Consider the following 17,510-nt stretch of genomic DNA (forward strand, 5'->3'; position numbering starts at 1 on the left):
CACCAGCAAGATATTTTTAATCTGGTTAAATATTACTTCATGTAATATCAATAAGATATTATAAATATCAATAAGATATTTTATCAGATGGTAAGATATCTTATTGATATTTAAATTGGACATTTATTATGTTTGTATACAAGTTTAGAGATCCTATATGATATGATTTTTATAATATTATTACTAGAAGAACATGTTTTGGACATAATCCCTAATTTCTCTAAACTTTGAATTTACTGAAAATTTTGATACCTTCAAATATTCAAAATACTGTTTCTTTGATGTTCAGTTAGTTTTAACATCTTTGTGAATTATTTTCTATATTTTTTCCATGGTGTTTGTATGTGAGTATTTCCAGTCTACAAGGAGTTCTGACTTAAGCAGAAGAATTTCCCACATTCTTCATGTTGATAGGGTTTCGATTTTTAGGAGCCCTTCCCCTGCTTGTTATATGGTATTTCTCTGTTGGTGACTTCTCTGATGTGTTGTTGAAGGCACCCACCTTATCATTATTCTCAAAGATTTTCTTTCTGATTTTGAATTAAGGATTTCATTCAACACTGAAGATCTTTTTTCCTTAACTCTGGAAGAGTTAATATGAAGGTTTACTCTCCTTTCCTTAGTTCTCTGCTGTGCAGAAAGGAGTGAGTCCTGGAAGAAAGAGTTCCTCCATTGTTTACCCGTGTGAGTCTCTGATGTAAAGGTTGATTCCCTTCAGAACTCTCCCCCCATTCAGTCTATTCACAGATCTCCTCATCACATATATACTCTTATGTTTAGTAAGACATGACTTCGTGAACACGTTTTCCCACACATATTGTGTTCACCCAGTTTTGCTCTGGGATGAACTCTGAAGGTTCAAATTTGGCAGAAGTTTTCTCATCTTTGTTGTTTTCCAAAAGCTTCTCCTATGCATGAGTGTTCTGATGTAAGGGCTGATTCTTGGTGACTGAGTGTTCCAGGTATGCCGCTGATATTTCTTTTTTTTTTACAAAATTCCCCTGCATTTCTTTTTTCTTATATTGGAGAAAGGTTTGACTAGTAGCTGAAGACAGCTGATGTTCATGAAATTCACAAAGTCTCCTCTCCTTTATGAGTTCTCAGCTTTTATTTAGCTGTCCTGCAGAACTATTTCAGACATTCACTGCACTCATCTAGCTTCCTTTTGATGAGTTCCCAGTCAAGACACCTCTCCACTTTTGGTATGTTCATGTGATTTCTCCCATGCCCGGGTTCTCTTACGTATAACGAATACTGCGTTATTATGGAACATTTTCTCAGATTCATCATGGCCAAAGGATTGCTTCATCTGGTTGTTTTTTTTTTTTTTTTTTTTTTTTTTTGCACCAGCAATAATCTTCCTGTGGCTGAGGGCTTTCTGACTTTGAAGACATGCTCAGGGACCTGCTCCTGCCCACATTTTCTTGCATTTAGTATCAAAGAACAACGCTCACATCCATTTCTCAATTAGATCATTATGATGCTTCCTTTTTCAGCATCTTTTGCTAATAATTAATTTTAAAATAGATTTCAAAAGGTTACAAAGTAAATTAGTCATCTGAGAAATTAAGGGGAACTATCAGAAGAAGGATTAGTTTGGAGGAATGAGATCAAATGTTTATGCTTAGTGCCTTGTTCTAGAAACACTGTGAAAGGACCTGCCTTATATATATAACCTTCCAGACTTTTCCATTTCAATCTTGATTAACTTTCTTAAAGCTTCACTTCCAGGTTAAAGGAACAGCTTTATGACCAGGGCATTAACTTTCCAACTAGCTTTAATTCATGTTGACTTAATGGGGAGCCCAAGACCACAAACATTCAAGCAAACACTTAAATAGCCATCCAGCAGTGAATTGTCACTGACCTCTGCTGTTAACATGAATTTTTTTCTATTAGGACCCTTCAATCCTGAACCAATTTCAGACATGGACTACATCTCTTCCCTATGAGTGACATGAGTTACATTTACATCATGTTTCTCTGGAAGAAGAGGGTTCATGCACAGGTTATGTTTCTTCAAACATTTTCTTTCTCCTTAATGTTTTGATTTTGGATAAAAAGTGAAATGTTGGTCTTGGCCTCCTGGAAGCTAATCATTTTGGTAATCAGTTTTCCAAGGTTCTTCTGGTATCTGTGACTTGGGAATTCTACTGCTCTCCACAGCTGATCTTACCTCAAGACAAGGTCAGGCCAGGTGTCTGGGCAGGGCTGCATGGTGCATGGGTGAGGTGCAGACCCATGTCCTGGGTTGACCTTGACTGAGCTGCTCTTAGGCCAGGGCAGTGTCCTGAAGATGCACATACTTTACTCTGGGTTTAGGACAGTACCTCAGTACCCAGGTCCTGCTTCTCAGGTGCTTGTCCTCTCAGAAGTACATCATCTCTATACAGGTTTCTTTTGAAAATTAAGAGTTAAAAATTAAGTCAGAGCTATTAGAAATATGAGTAGAATGTGTGTAAGAAAAGTACATGCTGAGAGAGTCTTAGGGTAGCCAGCAGTAGCCGAAAAAGTGCTACTCATTTTTTAATTTGAGAAAAAGTGAAATGTTGGTCTTGGCCTTCAAGTGAGTGTCAGCAAAAACTGTTTAGGGTAGCCAGGAACAAGGAAATATATTAACGGAATAAAAAAATAATCCATCCACTTATTTAAGGAAGCAACAGATCGCTGTTGAGAGTGTTTTCAGTATACAGTATTGCTACTTCTTTCAGAGAGTTTTATTATAATCCTTGTTCATAACTTCTATTAAGTATAGAGAAAGAAGGGGCAGGGATATAGCTCAGTTGGTAGAGTACTTGCCTAATATTTGCAAAGCCCTGGGTTCAATCCCCAGCACCACACACACACACACACAAAAGTACATCTAGAAGAGACCAAGGAAACAGTACATGCTGAGATTCTTAGGGTAGCCAGCAGTAGCCGAAGAAGTGCTACTCATTTTTTAATTACCTGTAGCCCAACAACCATGTGAGTGTCAGCAAAAACTGTTTAGGGTAGCCAGGAACAAGGAATTATATTAATGGAATAAAAAAATAATCCATCCAAAAGGGGACAGATGTGTCCCCTGTTGAAAGTGAGGAAATGGGGCTCCAGAGAGGAATAATAAAAGCAAATAGAAGAATGATAAAAGAATATATGTATGGCAGACTCTTTGTTTACAAAATTCTTTCAACTGTCATAAAACGTGTTGTTTTTAGATATGAATTATAGCTGTCTTTTCCTACCCATGTGCAGATTTGCGATGAGCATTGCAGTGGAGATTATATTTAATACACTCTATACTTTGATGATTATCTACATTTGATAAGTTTTTTAAAATTCTGGAGCATAAAAAGGTTGAATGATTTGCCTAGAGTGGCACAGCTAGTTAGTAAGCAGCCGACCAGAGCCATTTGACCTCCAGCTTTACCTTCCTGACCTATTGATAGGCCCTTCCCCTGATTTTTAATAATGTCATGGGTCATATTCGTAACTGTGACAGAATTGAGGCCAGCGTTCATTCCCCTAAGGAACTTAATTAATTAGCCGGTGAGTTGAAGTCAGGAGTGGGGACATTACACAAATGGACAGTCACTAGTTTCTATATAGTTGCTGGCAGCCGAGTTCAGATTTGGTTCTAAGCTACCTAGCATCCAGAACACGCGGGGAAATGCAAGCAAGTACAGTAGTCAGAGTTCATACAATTAGCTCTTTTTTCTGGAGAGATGTAGTCTTCCCTGACCTGTGACAGTTCTTCATGACATCTTATGGGGAGAGAATGATGAATTGATACCAATTTCCCAAATGGTTCAATAAATATAATAGTTTTGTAGGGCTTCCATGTAGATCCATGTTTAAGACCAAAACCCATCAGAACAGTTCTGTGAAGGGCAAAGACCAGGTGCTACAAGTATGCAGATCTGGCTCTGTTATGGATAAATGGTAGGCATTTCATATGGATAAGAACAGCTAAGATTTATGCATCTCTTTCTCTATGCTAAATGCTGTAAGAAAGACCTGAGTGAGCATTGTCCCCCTGAATTGTCACACAGCTGTCTGAGTTATTATTTCCGATCGATCTAAAATATGCCCTAGGAAAAACTAGGACAAAATACCTCAGAATTTTGCTTTCACTAGATGATCAGATTGAGCAAAATTCTTTCCTGTTTCCTTGTATTATTGCTCTTTTAAAATAATCACATATTTTACTTTCATACTTAGAAAAGCAAAAGATTTCCAGGAACTTAATTTTAGCCTTCAACTTTGAATGATGGAAAAATCAAAGAGATCGATTCATCATAATGGTAATTATGGACTGTTTAACTCAGCCCTGCTACCCAGTGAAAGTTCAATTGAAAAATAATTTGTGAATGAATAGGTTAATGGTCATCGTCTTGTATGCTTTTATTTATTACTGTCTTGTCTGACTTGTTAGTTGACTATTAAACATGTTATTTTCCTAAATTTAAATTTCCATTTGCTGATATTTTAGAGTCTATTTTAAAACACCTGTAGTTGAATATGTTTTGGGTTTTTTGGCTTCTACTTTCAGAGGAAAGGCCAAGGTATAGCAAGGGTGAAGGTTTTCAGATTTCAGTTAGCATCTTAGTTCTTCTCTATAATCAGGAAACTCATACAAATTAAGGTTATTATATTCTGAAACTGTAATCATAGGGTCAATTTGTGGTTTCACCCAGAGAAATTCACACATAAATTTATTTATTTAGTTCTTCATTTAGAGAATGGCTAGTGCATTTCATCACAAAGACAGGAATTAGGAAACACAGACACTAACCTGTGGACCATTTAAAAACATGGCTTGATAGAGAAGGTGAAAAAGTATTTTCAGTTCTTTAATGGGCAGATTTATTTGAATACTGTTGGCAAGAAAACTGGTAAGACTTTGGAGGAGGGCTGGGGATGTGGCTCAAGCGGTAGCGCGCTTGCCTGGCCCGGGTTCGATCCTCAGCACCACATACAAACAAAGATGTTATGTCTGCTGAAGACTGAAAAATAAATATTAAAAAAATTCTCTCTCTCTCTCTCTCTCTCAAAATAAAATAAATGCTATGTGCTTTAAAAAAAAAAAAAAAAGACTTTGGAGGAGGAGGGCGATGCTCCTTCCTAGACAGATGTGGGCCTAGGGCTGGACACTGGGGATAGGCAGGATTTGGAAAAATAGCAAAGCCAAGAAGAGAACATGGTAAAAGAAAGAGAGACACCAGCCCCATTCCTCCTTCTGCTAGCTCCTGTGGCCTCTCTGCCCTGCAGGGGGAACTCAGCAGGGATTCAGATGCCTCACCCACTCCACTGCCATAAAAGCACTGGAGGTGGTAGAGACTGTCCTGAGTCATTATCACTCACAGTCCCCGACTGGCCATGGATCAGGCAGGTGAATGCTCTGTCCTAAGGGCCCTTTCTGCACTTAGACCCTCTCTTAGACCCTCTTTCTCTCTTAGACCCTCTTACCCAACCATGCTCTCACTTGGTGTCTGGCGTCTCTTCCTTCCACATCTCTCTCGCCTCCTACAGCACCCACCCTTTGTCTCCTCTTAGAGTTGCGTACCTAAATCTGTGGCTGTGATGCTATTTGGGGGGGGGGTACCAGGGATTGAATTCAGGAGCACTCGACCACTGAGCCACATCCCCAGCCCTATTTGGTATTTTATTTAGAGACAGGGTCTCACTGAGTTGCTTAGTGCCTCGCTGTTGCTGAATCTGGCTTTGAACTCACAATCCTCCTGCTTCATCCTCCTGAGTCTCTGGGATTTCAGGTGTGCACCAGTGCACCTGGCTGTGATGCTGTTAATAAAGCATCTGCCCCTAAGTATAGTTCCCTCCTTGGAATATCGTTACCTCCTGCAACATCAGGGAGAAGAGCAGATAACTATAAATTATGTTCAGCCAAATCCGCTGACCTGATGGGACCGAGAATTGGGAAGGGGTTTAGGGCAATTTGCCAAGAAGGAAGGACGAGGTTTCAAATTCCAGAGTGAGGTATCAGGGCTTTGCTCTATTAACACCTAGAAACCTTGAAGTATTGTGAGCAGGAGATGTATATAATAAAAAGGGTAATGATTCCTGTCCATGTTTGATAGAAATAAGGTTTTATTGGTTCTGATATCTCTATTCAGCTGTCACCTGTTTTTACTCATTTTCCTCTCAATGATAGAGTAAAACTTGATTTTTTCCATTAAGGTAGATTCTTTCCCTTTATTCCCCTACTTTTCTGCAGGCAACTAGAAGAAAATATTAGTCTTCTGAATTTACTTATCCATCTTATTGTGACAACTCATCATTGTCAATGTCACTTTCACTCTCTGTCCTTACAGTCTTTCTGTGTAAACACATTACAGCCCTTTCCCCCCATCATAGCCTCCAAAAGACATAATCTGTATTTTATTTCTCAAATTAGAGAAGGCCAGTATTATGCATTTTAAAAGGCCACTTTGTTCTTTTACCCCACCCCCTTTTTTTTTTAGACATTCTCAGTCCTTGGGAAAATTAATATATAGCCCAGTGAACACAAATCCCCCTTTGCTGTTAAATATGGGACAAGGCTTACAGTCCAGATAACCTGGCGTTTTTCTTGTTTTCTCCTTCACTCTCCTGGGTTTATTACAGTTTCTAATTTGAGCTCACCGTGCTGGCCAGACTCTAGACTACTTCATTTTCAAGAGGATGTCTTGTTGTGCACTGAAACTTAGAACTGTGAACCACAATATATATATATATATATATAGGTATATATGTATATATATATATAGGTATATATGTATGTATATATATGTAATGGAATTTTCAAGGAAAAATAATATATAGTATGATTGGACTTTATGAATATATCTGCTCCTGTGATGAAAGATGATTACCCTCCCAGGAAATGGCTTAAAAACAAAAAAAAAGAAGTAGAAAAAAGTAACAGTCCCAGGCTCTCTATATGGCATATCTATATCACATATATTAAGTAGTAGTATGGAAAGTAAAACTTTAAAAATGCATGTATGTTTTCATTATAGAACATGAAAAGAGTCATTTTGCTAAGGATAATTTATAAAATGGAAGATGTTTTCTATTTGTATGGGAAATGCACAGGCTTGTGGAGTCAGGTCCTCTTAGGATTTGGATCTTAGCTATTCCCTGAAGGCCTATGTGCTACAGAATTGGAGCCCAGCCTGTGGTGCTTTGGGGAAGTAGAGGAACTTTTAGGGGGTGTGGTCTTGTGGGAGGAAGTTGGGCCATCGTGGGTGTGCCTTTAAAGGGGACGTTGAGATTCTGTCTTGTCTGTCTGTTTTGCTTCCCTGCAAAACAGGTGATGAGTTTCCTCTACCACATACTGCCACCATCATGTACCCTGCTGCCACAGGCCAAAAGCCACAGGGCCATGTAACCAGGAACTAAAACTGTAAGCCAAAATACAATCTTTTTCTCTTTTGTTTATGTTAGGTATTTTTCACAGTGACAGAAAGCTGGCTGATACATTCTTAGCAGTCTTTAAGCTGTGGTCCTCAGTCCTGGGTCCTGTTAGGATACTCCTGGGGAAACAGTTGAACAGAGAAGTGCAGTGAGCCCACCTCTCTTCAAATGGAATAGCCTTGCCTTCACGTCCTCTACACATTGGACTGTCCTGGTTTATAAAGAAGGACTTTCCTAAGAAGCATTAAAAAAACAAACAAACAAAAAAATAAAAAACAACAGTCTGCAAACCACTTATAGAGTCCAAATACCCAGGCAATTTCACAACACCTTCCATAGACATTAATAAATGCAGGTAAACACCTAGATCTATGTGTTTTCTGATGATGTTGAGATTCTAATGTGTAACTATTGTAAAATGTGTTTTAGATAACTTATTAGAGGAATAGTGTACATAGAAGATGCAAGATTGTGTTTGAAATTAGAATTTCCTGAACATATTCTTTCACTCCGGGGGGGACACAGATAATGCATTTCTCATTGGGTATGAAATCTGATGTCAGTAGAATTATTGAAAGTCTTTGTGAAATGGTAATTTCAGGTTTGACTATTTTGACAGCAGGTGGAGCTAGTTGTAGCAATTCTATTTCTAGGCCATTTAAAAAGCAGCAAGATACATAAAACTTACATTAATGTGTTTGCGTTACAAAGCTGTAGGAATAGTAAATTATTAAATATTAGCTTTGGAAAGCAATCGTACTATTACAACAGCAGAGCCAAGCTGAATAAAAACTTCTCCATCTTTTTAGAAAAGGGGCTTGCATTTGGATGTGTTTTGTCTTGGAAGATGACATGAGGGCATGTGGAGAGGGGTGTGTTTACACAGTGTAATATGTAATCGATGCCTTTGACCCCTAGATATTGACTTGAAAAAAGAAGTTATATGGCTCTGTGAGAAAATAGCATGAAAGAACGATTATACACACAGTTATTTGTGTTTCTCTTTTTAAGTGGTAATAAACAGAATTTAAATCCACATACATTTTCTCCTAGTAAAAACCGAAGAACATTTGATTTTTATTCTATGAGATTGGGGAATAAAGACTTGAATGCTTTATAGCTCCAATACTAATGTGTCATCTGAACATGTAATTTAAAAGATAGCACTACTCATATGGTTCTGTTTTTCATGTGAATCACACATTGAACCATGGAATCGAGCTCCCCCCCCCCCCTTTCTCTAAGTCAAATGCAATAATGAATAAAGGAGAGATATTATGCATGCATTGCCTTTCTCTCTGAATTTTGTTTTTTTTCACTAGGTCACTATGTATTAAAATAGAAGTTTTTCCAGTTAGAATGGCAATCATCAAGAATGCAAATAGCAGTAAATGATGGCAAGGATGCAGGGAAAAGGAACTCTCACACACTGCTGGTGGGAATGTAAATGAGTACAGCCATTATGGAAATCGGTATGGAGGTTCCTTAAAAAGCTAAAAATAGAACAGCCATATGATTCAGCTATACCACTCTTTGGTACTCATCCAAAAGAATTAAAGTCAGCTTACTTGAGAGACATCTGCATACCCATGTTTATGGCAACACACTTCACAATAGCCAAGTTATGGGATCAGCCTAAATGCCCATCAGCAGATGAGTGGATAAAGAAAATATGGTGTGTATACACAATGGAGTTTTACTCAGCCATAAAGAATGAGGTTATGTCATTTGCAGGAAAACTCTAATGGATCTGGAGATCGTAATTTTGAGTAAAATAAGTCAGAAAAGTGTCACTTGTTTTCTGTCATGAGACAGCAAGAGGGGAGAAAAGTACACCAGGCAGGTTGAAGGGAGCACATTAGGGCAGAGGAAGATTAGGGGAGGGAGGAAGGAAAGGGGGGAATGTGTTAGTGAAATTTATCAAAGGATGTTTTTATGTACGTATGAATATGCCACAATGAAACCTGCCATTCTGTATAATTAATATGCACCAATAAAGACAGGAGTTCTAAATGACTGCCAATTTTGCTGGCTATGTGAATAAAAAGTGACCTACTTTGAGGCACTAGTTTACTGAGTTATAAGATGACTTAAAACAGGCATTTTAACTTTTTGCCCCAAACTAGAAATCATCTAGAAAACATCTTCATGGTCGCTCATACTCATTCGTTCTTATTCATCACATTACTTTTTTAGCAAATGCGTGATGAATGCCTGTGTATGAAGTCTAGACACCATGCTAAACTTGGGGCTGAAATTGTGAGCAATGCATACTGCATTCCCAGGAAGCAGACCTGTCTCCAAAGAATTACCATAGATTCTAATTAATTTGACAATTGTGTGTGAACACTGGACTGTCATTCACAGCAAAGGGACCCAGTCAAGAGGAATCAGAGAAGACTTCTAAGAGGAGGCAGCGCTTGAATTTCATGTAGAAGGAGATGTAAAAATTCACTAGGAGAAATAAAGGAGAAGGGACTTTCCAGATAGTGTGTTTACATGTGCAAAGTTACTGGGTGCTAAAAGCCTCTTTGGAGAGGTATAAAGGGTAAGTTTGTGATGTATCTCATTGAACACGCCATCATCAGTGGATAAAGTTTCCATGAGTTTCAACAACTCTGGATGCTATTTAAATAATTAGTTTTTGGAGTTTATGAAACTAAAGTTATAGATATGAACTTAAGGGAACATGCATGACCTGACTTCAGTTTTAACCTCAGCTAGCATTCTGAGGTATGTTCTCTGGTCACAGGAGTGATTAGATGGAATGGAGCAGCATCAATCTCTAAGCAGCTACTGGGGGGAAAATGTTGCATATGCTGATTCAATGCAGTACTGTCAGCCTTCTGCATCCGCAGGTGCCAAGCTTCACTCATCCACAGATGGAAAAGATTTTTTAAAAATTGCATCTATATCAAACATGTGCAGACTTTTTTCCTGCCATTATTCCCTAAACAACACAGTAACAACTATTTATACAGAGCTTCCATTGTATTAGGTATTACAAGTAATCTAGAGATGACTTAAAGTATATGGGAGGATATGCAGAGGATATATGCAAATACTCTGCCATTTTATATGAAGGACTTGAGCATCCTTGGATTGTGGTATCCTTGAGGGGTTCTGGAACCAGTCCCCGACAGATACCAAGGGATGATTATACGTAGGAATACCTGCCAAACGCTCCTCTAGGTGCCAGGGCATGTGCCTTGTTGCCTAGAGGAAAGCCAGCTGCCGCCTCCACGTTTTCCTCCTCTTTGGCTCCAAAGCACTGAGCACTTCACACATCCTAACACAGCTCCTCATCTCACCCCAAAGCCTATCTTCCCTCGTCTTTTTATCTCTTTAAATGACTTCTCAAACTACCTAGCAGTCAGTCCAGAAGCTGCGGGTTATTCTTGACATCTTCTTTCTCACCTGCCACATCCGATTCATTATCAAGTCGTGTCATTTCTATTCTAGAACATTGTGGACACCTTCTCCTTGTGCCCACCAGCACCCCACAACCACATCTCTTGCCAGTAGTCTCCTAACTGGTCTCCCTTTTTATATTTTTGCTTCTTCCCCAATCCTTTTTTCCAAGACAATACCCTGAAAGATCTTTTGAAAATATTAATGAGATCATATCACTTCTTAATTTAAATCTTTGACTGACTTTCTACTGCAGCCTAAATAAAATCCAAATTATCTGCTGCTGCCCACAGGGCCTGTGGGAGTCCCTGCCCTGCCTCTCTCACCCAACTCGTCTTGCATTACTCTCTCTTGCTCACCGTGGTCCAGGCAGGTGGCATCTTCTCATTTCCCCACCTGGCCAGCCCGCCACCTTTGCACATGTTGTTTCCACTGCTTGAATTGCTCTTCTTCTCCTCCTTTAGCTAGCTGGTATCATTTCATGATCTTAGCTTAAATGTTTCTTCCCCTTGAGAGTTTTCTCCTCGACCAGAGTCTGTGCTACAAGAGGATTCCCGGGACTCTCTTGACAACCTCCTGTTTCTCCCTGGTTGCTGCAATCTGCAATTATGTGTTTGCAGTTGAACCTGAATAATGGTGGTCTCCCCATTAAATAGTATTACCCTTGAAACTGGGGCCATGTCTGTTTTCTTCTCCCCTCTACTTCCAGAGCTTAATACAGTGCCTGGCACACAGTGGATCTTAAAAAGTTGTCAAAGAGGGCTGGGGGCTGGGGTTGTGGCTCAGCGGTAGAACGCTCGCCTTGCACGTGCTAGACCCTGAGTTCCATCCTCAGCACCACATACAAAAATAAACAAGTGAAATAAAGGTGTTGTGTCCAACTACAACTAAAAAATAAAATATTTTTTAAAAAGGGCTGGGGTGTAGGTCAGTGGTAAAGTATTTGCCTAGCATGTGTGAGGCACTGGATTCGATTCCTAGCACTGCATATAAATAAATAAAGGTGCATCGACAACTAAAAAAAAATTTTAAAGTTGTAAAACAATCAGAATAATTTAAAAACATCAAGCTTGATTGATTTTTTTAAAGTTTATAAATCTTTACAAATAAGAAAAGCATAAGAAATTAAGAAAATTATTTCAACATGTTTTGAGCTATAGGAACTGTCTTAAAAATGACATATGGCACAATATTAGTTACCCCACCCAAAGGAAAAGGTTACTTGTGGTTATAGTATGATTTAGGGCTATTTTTAAAACAGAGTGATAACTTTTTTAATGGAAATCCTGCATTATAAAAATGAACTGCTCTTTTTATATATTTAGAACGCAGTTCACTAAAATGTTTAAATTCTTGGCTCTGCTTCTTAAACCTACTACAAAGATCACATTAGAATTCATTTTAATAGACATTGTAAGCACAGTATCCAATCTCATATCATCATGCTGGGCTCTTTTATTATGAGAGTCGCAGGAAGCTGAGCCCCAGGCTGCTGAACACATTGTGGGGTGTATCCACGGCTGGGGATGGTGCCAGCTCTATTGTTTATGTAATATTCTCTCCACCTTTATCTGTGGTATGCAATTGGTATTGACTTTTGAGAAACTACTTCTCTGACCTGATCTCCCAGTTGGAAAAAAACCTGCCAAAATGACATCTGGCTATGAAAAAAGGGATCAAAGAAGCATAAGGAAAGAAAAATTATGAGACATCGTTTAATGAGTAGTTTCTTGCCTGTCCTTTAGATCTTTTAGAGAAAAGAGTGTTAAACTTTTTCAAGGTCACCATTCCTTTGTCCCTTGCAATGGCATGGTGGACCCCAAGGGTATCTATCATTTTCACTGTTGATTGCTAGGGCTGGATTTACTTAGCATGTAGCAAAATGTCTCTTTGACTTTGTTTAGGAGTAAATACCATTCTCCAAAATTAAGGTCAAGTTTGATTATGATATTTATTACTGTTCACGTCTGTTTTATTTTTTCTAAAGAGGAAGACAGTCATCTTTGGCAAATTGTTTTCCCCAACTTTTAGGTGTATCGCTTGAGGAGTTTTTAAATATCATAAGGAAAAAGAAGGAAGTTCAACTATATCACAATGAGATAAGACACATCTTCACAGCTTTTGACATGCACTGTAAGTGTCTTCAGAGTGTTTGAAGTGTTTTGATAAAAAGTTTCTGCTAAGAAATTGTGAATGAGAATATATACTCAGTAAACCAAATGTACAGTGTACTTGGAAGATTATTTTACTGTAGTCTTTAGCTATTACCTAAGGTGTTGGTGTGAATTTTTTTTCCACCGCAATCTTAAGTTCTTGGCACATTCTAAGGATGAAATAATGTTTGTGGTTATGTAATTGTGCTTGGATACTGTAATGTGTACTCGCAGATTGTACCTATATTGTGCAGTTGGCAGCAAAGGGTTGGCTGTGTAGGGATATAGGTCACAGCCAGCTGGGGAGTGTGGGAGACCCTGCAGCTGTCTCCTTCAGCTCCTGCTTTGACTCACACAATTGGAAGAGTTGTCTTCCCACACTGGGCTTGGCTGAGAAGGGTGGCCACAGACCCCCCAGCCCCACATATCTCACCCAGGAGGAGAGGACTTATGGATTAAAGTGTCTCCCCTGCTATTATGAGTTTCCCCACAAAACTAAAATAAAATAAAATTTGAAGACTGAACAGTTTTGACAATTCACAATGACTCAAAGCCCAATTTCATTATTGTAGTCATGTCTGCATCTGGTCCTTTCCCCTGGACTTGGAGAATCAGCAAAATGGCAGGACTGCAAGTGATGCGAGATCACTGGGACTGCGCTGAAGGGGAGAATATTGCTAGATTTGCAAATTCTTCAATTGAGACAACCTTAGATTATCTTTTTTTAAGAAAAAAAAATATTTATTTTTTTAGCTGGGCACAATATCTTTATTTTATTTATTTATTTTTTATGTGGTGCTGAGGATCGAACCCATGGCCTCACACATGCTAGGCGAGCGCTCTACCACTGAGCCACAACCCCAGTTCAACCTTAGATTATCTTACCTGTAAATTCAAATGTTAATGTACTGCTTTTCTCCCAATAACATATTAAAATAAAGTTTCACATAAATATTAAGTATGAAATAATAGTTCACAGGGTTTATAAAAGTAATTGAACATGATATATTTTGTTTTCAAATAGATCGTGGATTTTTAACTTTGGAAGATTTCCAAAGAGCCTTCAGGCTTGTGGCTCCCAAATTACCTGAAAGGACTGTTCTTGAGGTATTCAGGTAAAGCACCAAATCTTTACATCCACCCACCCTTTGATTTACCATTTGCTTCATGAGTTTTCAGTTTTTATGGAAAACTTTTACTTGTGCACATTTTTCACTTTGGGACATTTCCATGTCATAGCACCATGTTGTGATGCAGGAAGGAAGCCTGTATTTAGGTATGGGTCCATCCACAGCCTGAGGATGGCCTTAAGGTGGGTGGAGTGCTGCTCACCTGGCAGATGCTTGAAAACATCGTTGGTAGTGGCAGGAAAGGAGCAGGAAGGAAGCAGAACTCCATATATTTATGTGTCAAGCAAAATACCAAAACTTTATTTCTGTTTACCAGGGACATTAGTGGTCTCCTATGGTCTGTATTTGTCAAATGCAGATTATGCGTGGTTCTTGACTTGTCTGGAAGAAAAGCTGGAAGTGCCTAGTGATGGCCTCATTGATTTGCTTTCTAATCTGCTGACAGAGGTTATAGTTTACACTAACCTGGTAAAGTCAATTTAAATATTCTATTATGTAGTTCTTCAAAACTAATTCTGACTAAATGGACGAGTGGCTCAAAAGCAGTTCCTGTTAGGAAACTGCAGATTGAAGGTTATGTTAATGAGGAAAACCTGTGGATGTGAGGAGATGGCAGAACTGTCTGTGCTCCGACACCTAGCATGAGTGCTTCATCAGGCCATCACCAGGTGTATTAATAAGGGTTCAACATACAAATGAGAGACAGAAAACCCTAAATACTAGAAGCTCAAAGAGATGTAAATATATTTCTCTCACACATAAATATAGGCAACTCAAGCCTGAGTGACAACAACATAGATATGAAGGACCTGGGTCCCCCTTCTTGTTGCTCTGGCTGCCCTAATAATGCCTGGCTTCTCCTTGCTTCAAGATGGTTGCTTAAGTTGCAGCCATCAAATCTGAATTCTAGGTAGTTAGAAGGAAAGGAGGCAGGAGATCTGCCCCTTCTTCTAAGGCTATATATTGTTCCTACTTACATCCCAGGACTTACAATGTAGATTCAAGGCTGTATCTGTAAGGGAGAAAGGAGGAGGGCCTTGGAAAATGTGAGGTTTGCTCTGGAAAGTTATAGGCCAGTTCACAGGTTCTGATACTGAGGAAGAGGGAGAGAGAATGGATACTGGGAGACATCTGGCAGATATTCCCATTTGGGATGAAAGCAATTTAATGGAATCTGTCCAGAAGCCAGCCCTACTCAGTAGAAATAATGAAGCAGGTTATTTGAATAAGGATTTGCACTCATTATCATTAACAGTGACATATATGAAATGCATTGGCTGCAGCACTCACAAACAAGCTATTGAATGAGCTACTGAAGAACAAAGACATTAAAGCCAGATGCATACACAGTACCATAGGATAATATTACTTAGTTGGTTGTGTGCAAATAAGTTCTTTAAAGTATCCTAGTACCTTTTTATACTCTTGTAATGAGATGGGTAATGAATACCAATATATTTCTCCCACACAGAGGTTGTTTTTAATAAGAGAGACTAAAATTTGTTACCCATTTTCCTTTTTCAGAAAGACAAGTTGTCCAAACTAGGTGACCTTGATGTGCTAAATGGTTTTAGTAGATGCTATCTTGCAGAGATTTTTTGAAAAATATACTTAAATATAGCCCTTCAAGGTAGAAGCAGTGTTTTGACAATAAGTGAGAAAATAACTGCTTCTGGAAGAAACCTGTTACAAGGAGAGCATTTTCTGAAAGTAGATGTTTGTAAATGTGATTTTATTTTTTAAAATAATGCGTCACCTATTATAACTCTTCACATCTACATGTTTGCTAATATGTAGATGGAATATCTACATATTAGATATGGAAATGGAATATCCTAACTGGCTTTAAAAAAAAACTTGCAAAATATCAATGGCTTTAGGACATAATTTTTTTTTAAATATAAGAATTCAAAAGGTTAATAAGTTTTCAAGAGCAACAAACTGATATCAGATTGATATCAGGAAATATATTAGCTAAATTTCAGTTAGCAATAACAAAATAGTAATAATTAAAAATTGAAAACCTCTAAACCTTTGCCTTATCAGAGGATAGAATTAAAAACTGAGGCTGTTAGGGCCCCGATGACTTTTTCTCATTTAGATCTACATAATTTTATGAGGTATCTTTAACACTTGTTAAAATCATGTATCAAAACAAATTGAACTTTAAATTGCTCAATCACAAAGGATTAACCAATATGTTCTGAAATAATAAATTAGCTTAAATCACATTATTCTTGTTAAATATCATTAATAATTTCTAGTGACAGCAAAAAGTTATTTGTCATTACTAAATAAAAGACATCTTTAAAATTCTTGAGAAATCTATATTTTAAGCTTCACATAATGTATTAATATAGTAGCACATGTACATATAATCTATAACTACATATACTGTACAAATCTTGTACTATTTCTGAGAGTTGTGTGCTCAAGACATTTTGCAGAGATCACTATATACCAGCAAAATAAAGCATTTTAGTTGATTGAACATGCTCTATTTAAACTCTCAGTTATATTTGAAAATTATATTGCTATCATAATCCCTCAACCAGAATAAATGATGAATATAAAAAGTATTAAATGAAGTTGGGAATTCAAAAAGGAGAGAGAAATAGTTCCCCTTTGTGTAAATTAAAGCAGGCCACAGAAACAGATGTCTAATATACATATATACACTCCCCTGCCCTGTTTCAGTGATGTGTACAGTTTTCCAGAATAAGAAAATAAAAATCAGCTGCTGAGGCTATTATGATGCAAAACTTTATAATGTGTCTAAAGCTAGACTTACTTTTTGAGAAGCCAGAGTAGCTTTTGATGGAGCTCACCCCCCAGGCCCATAATTACCCAGAATAAAAGCTTGATATCTGAAAAGCACCATAAGAAAAAAAAAACAAAAAGAAGAAGAAGAGTGAAAATTTTTACTAGATCAGAGTTCTCTGTGGTTTGAGTGACTAGAGAAATAAATCTTCATACCATTTGAGTCAGTGACTGCCATGTTCTCTTCAAAGAAATTGCTAAAGATCAAGATTGGTCTTTTTCAAGAGTACTTGCCCATATTGCATTTTAATTTAGTAGACCAAACCAAACCACAACAATAAAACCAATCAACCAAACAAGCAAATAAACATCAAAACAAATAACTGAAGAGAGAAACTTGGAAAATAGAGAGATTGCAAATAAATAAGCTTATGCTCCACCTCAAGGCCTTAGAAAAAGAAGTCTAAACTAATCCAAAAGCCAGCAGAAGACAGGAAATAATTAACATCAGAGTCAAAATCAATGAAATTGAGAATAAGAAAATAATACACAGGATTATGCACTGAAGAATTGGCTCTTTGAAAAGATTAATAAATTTTTAGCTAAACTAACCAAAAGAAAGAGAAAAATCAACAAGAGGTGAAAAAAGAGATATTACCAC

At 37.8% G+C, this 17,510-nt stretch overlaps 1 protein-coding gene across 2 annotated transcripts in view; it reads left to right on the forward strand.

Moving 5' to 3' along the window:
- The window catches only part of Efcab11 (EF-hand calcium binding domain 11), a 168,893-nt gene that overhangs the window by 11,672 nt on the left and 139,711 nt on the right, over positions 1-17,510 (forward strand). For both annotated transcript variants that reach the window (XM_027931732.2, XM_027931731.2), the window contains exons 4-5: positions 12,838-12,939; positions 13,984-14,074. In XM_027931732.2, the coding sequence (XP_027787533.1) occupies positions 12,838-12,939; positions 13,984-14,074 (193 nt within the window). The remainder of the gene's footprint in view (positions 1-12,837; positions 12,940-13,983; positions 14,075-17,510) is intronic.

Source organism: Marmota flaviventris, chromosome 2, assembly GCF_047511675.1.
Source record: "Marmota flaviventris isolate mMarFla1 chromosome 2, mMarFla1.hap1, whole genome shotgun sequence".
Classification (NCBI taxonomy): Eukaryota; Metazoa; Chordata; class Mammalia; order Rodentia; family Sciuridae; genus Marmota; species Marmota flaviventris.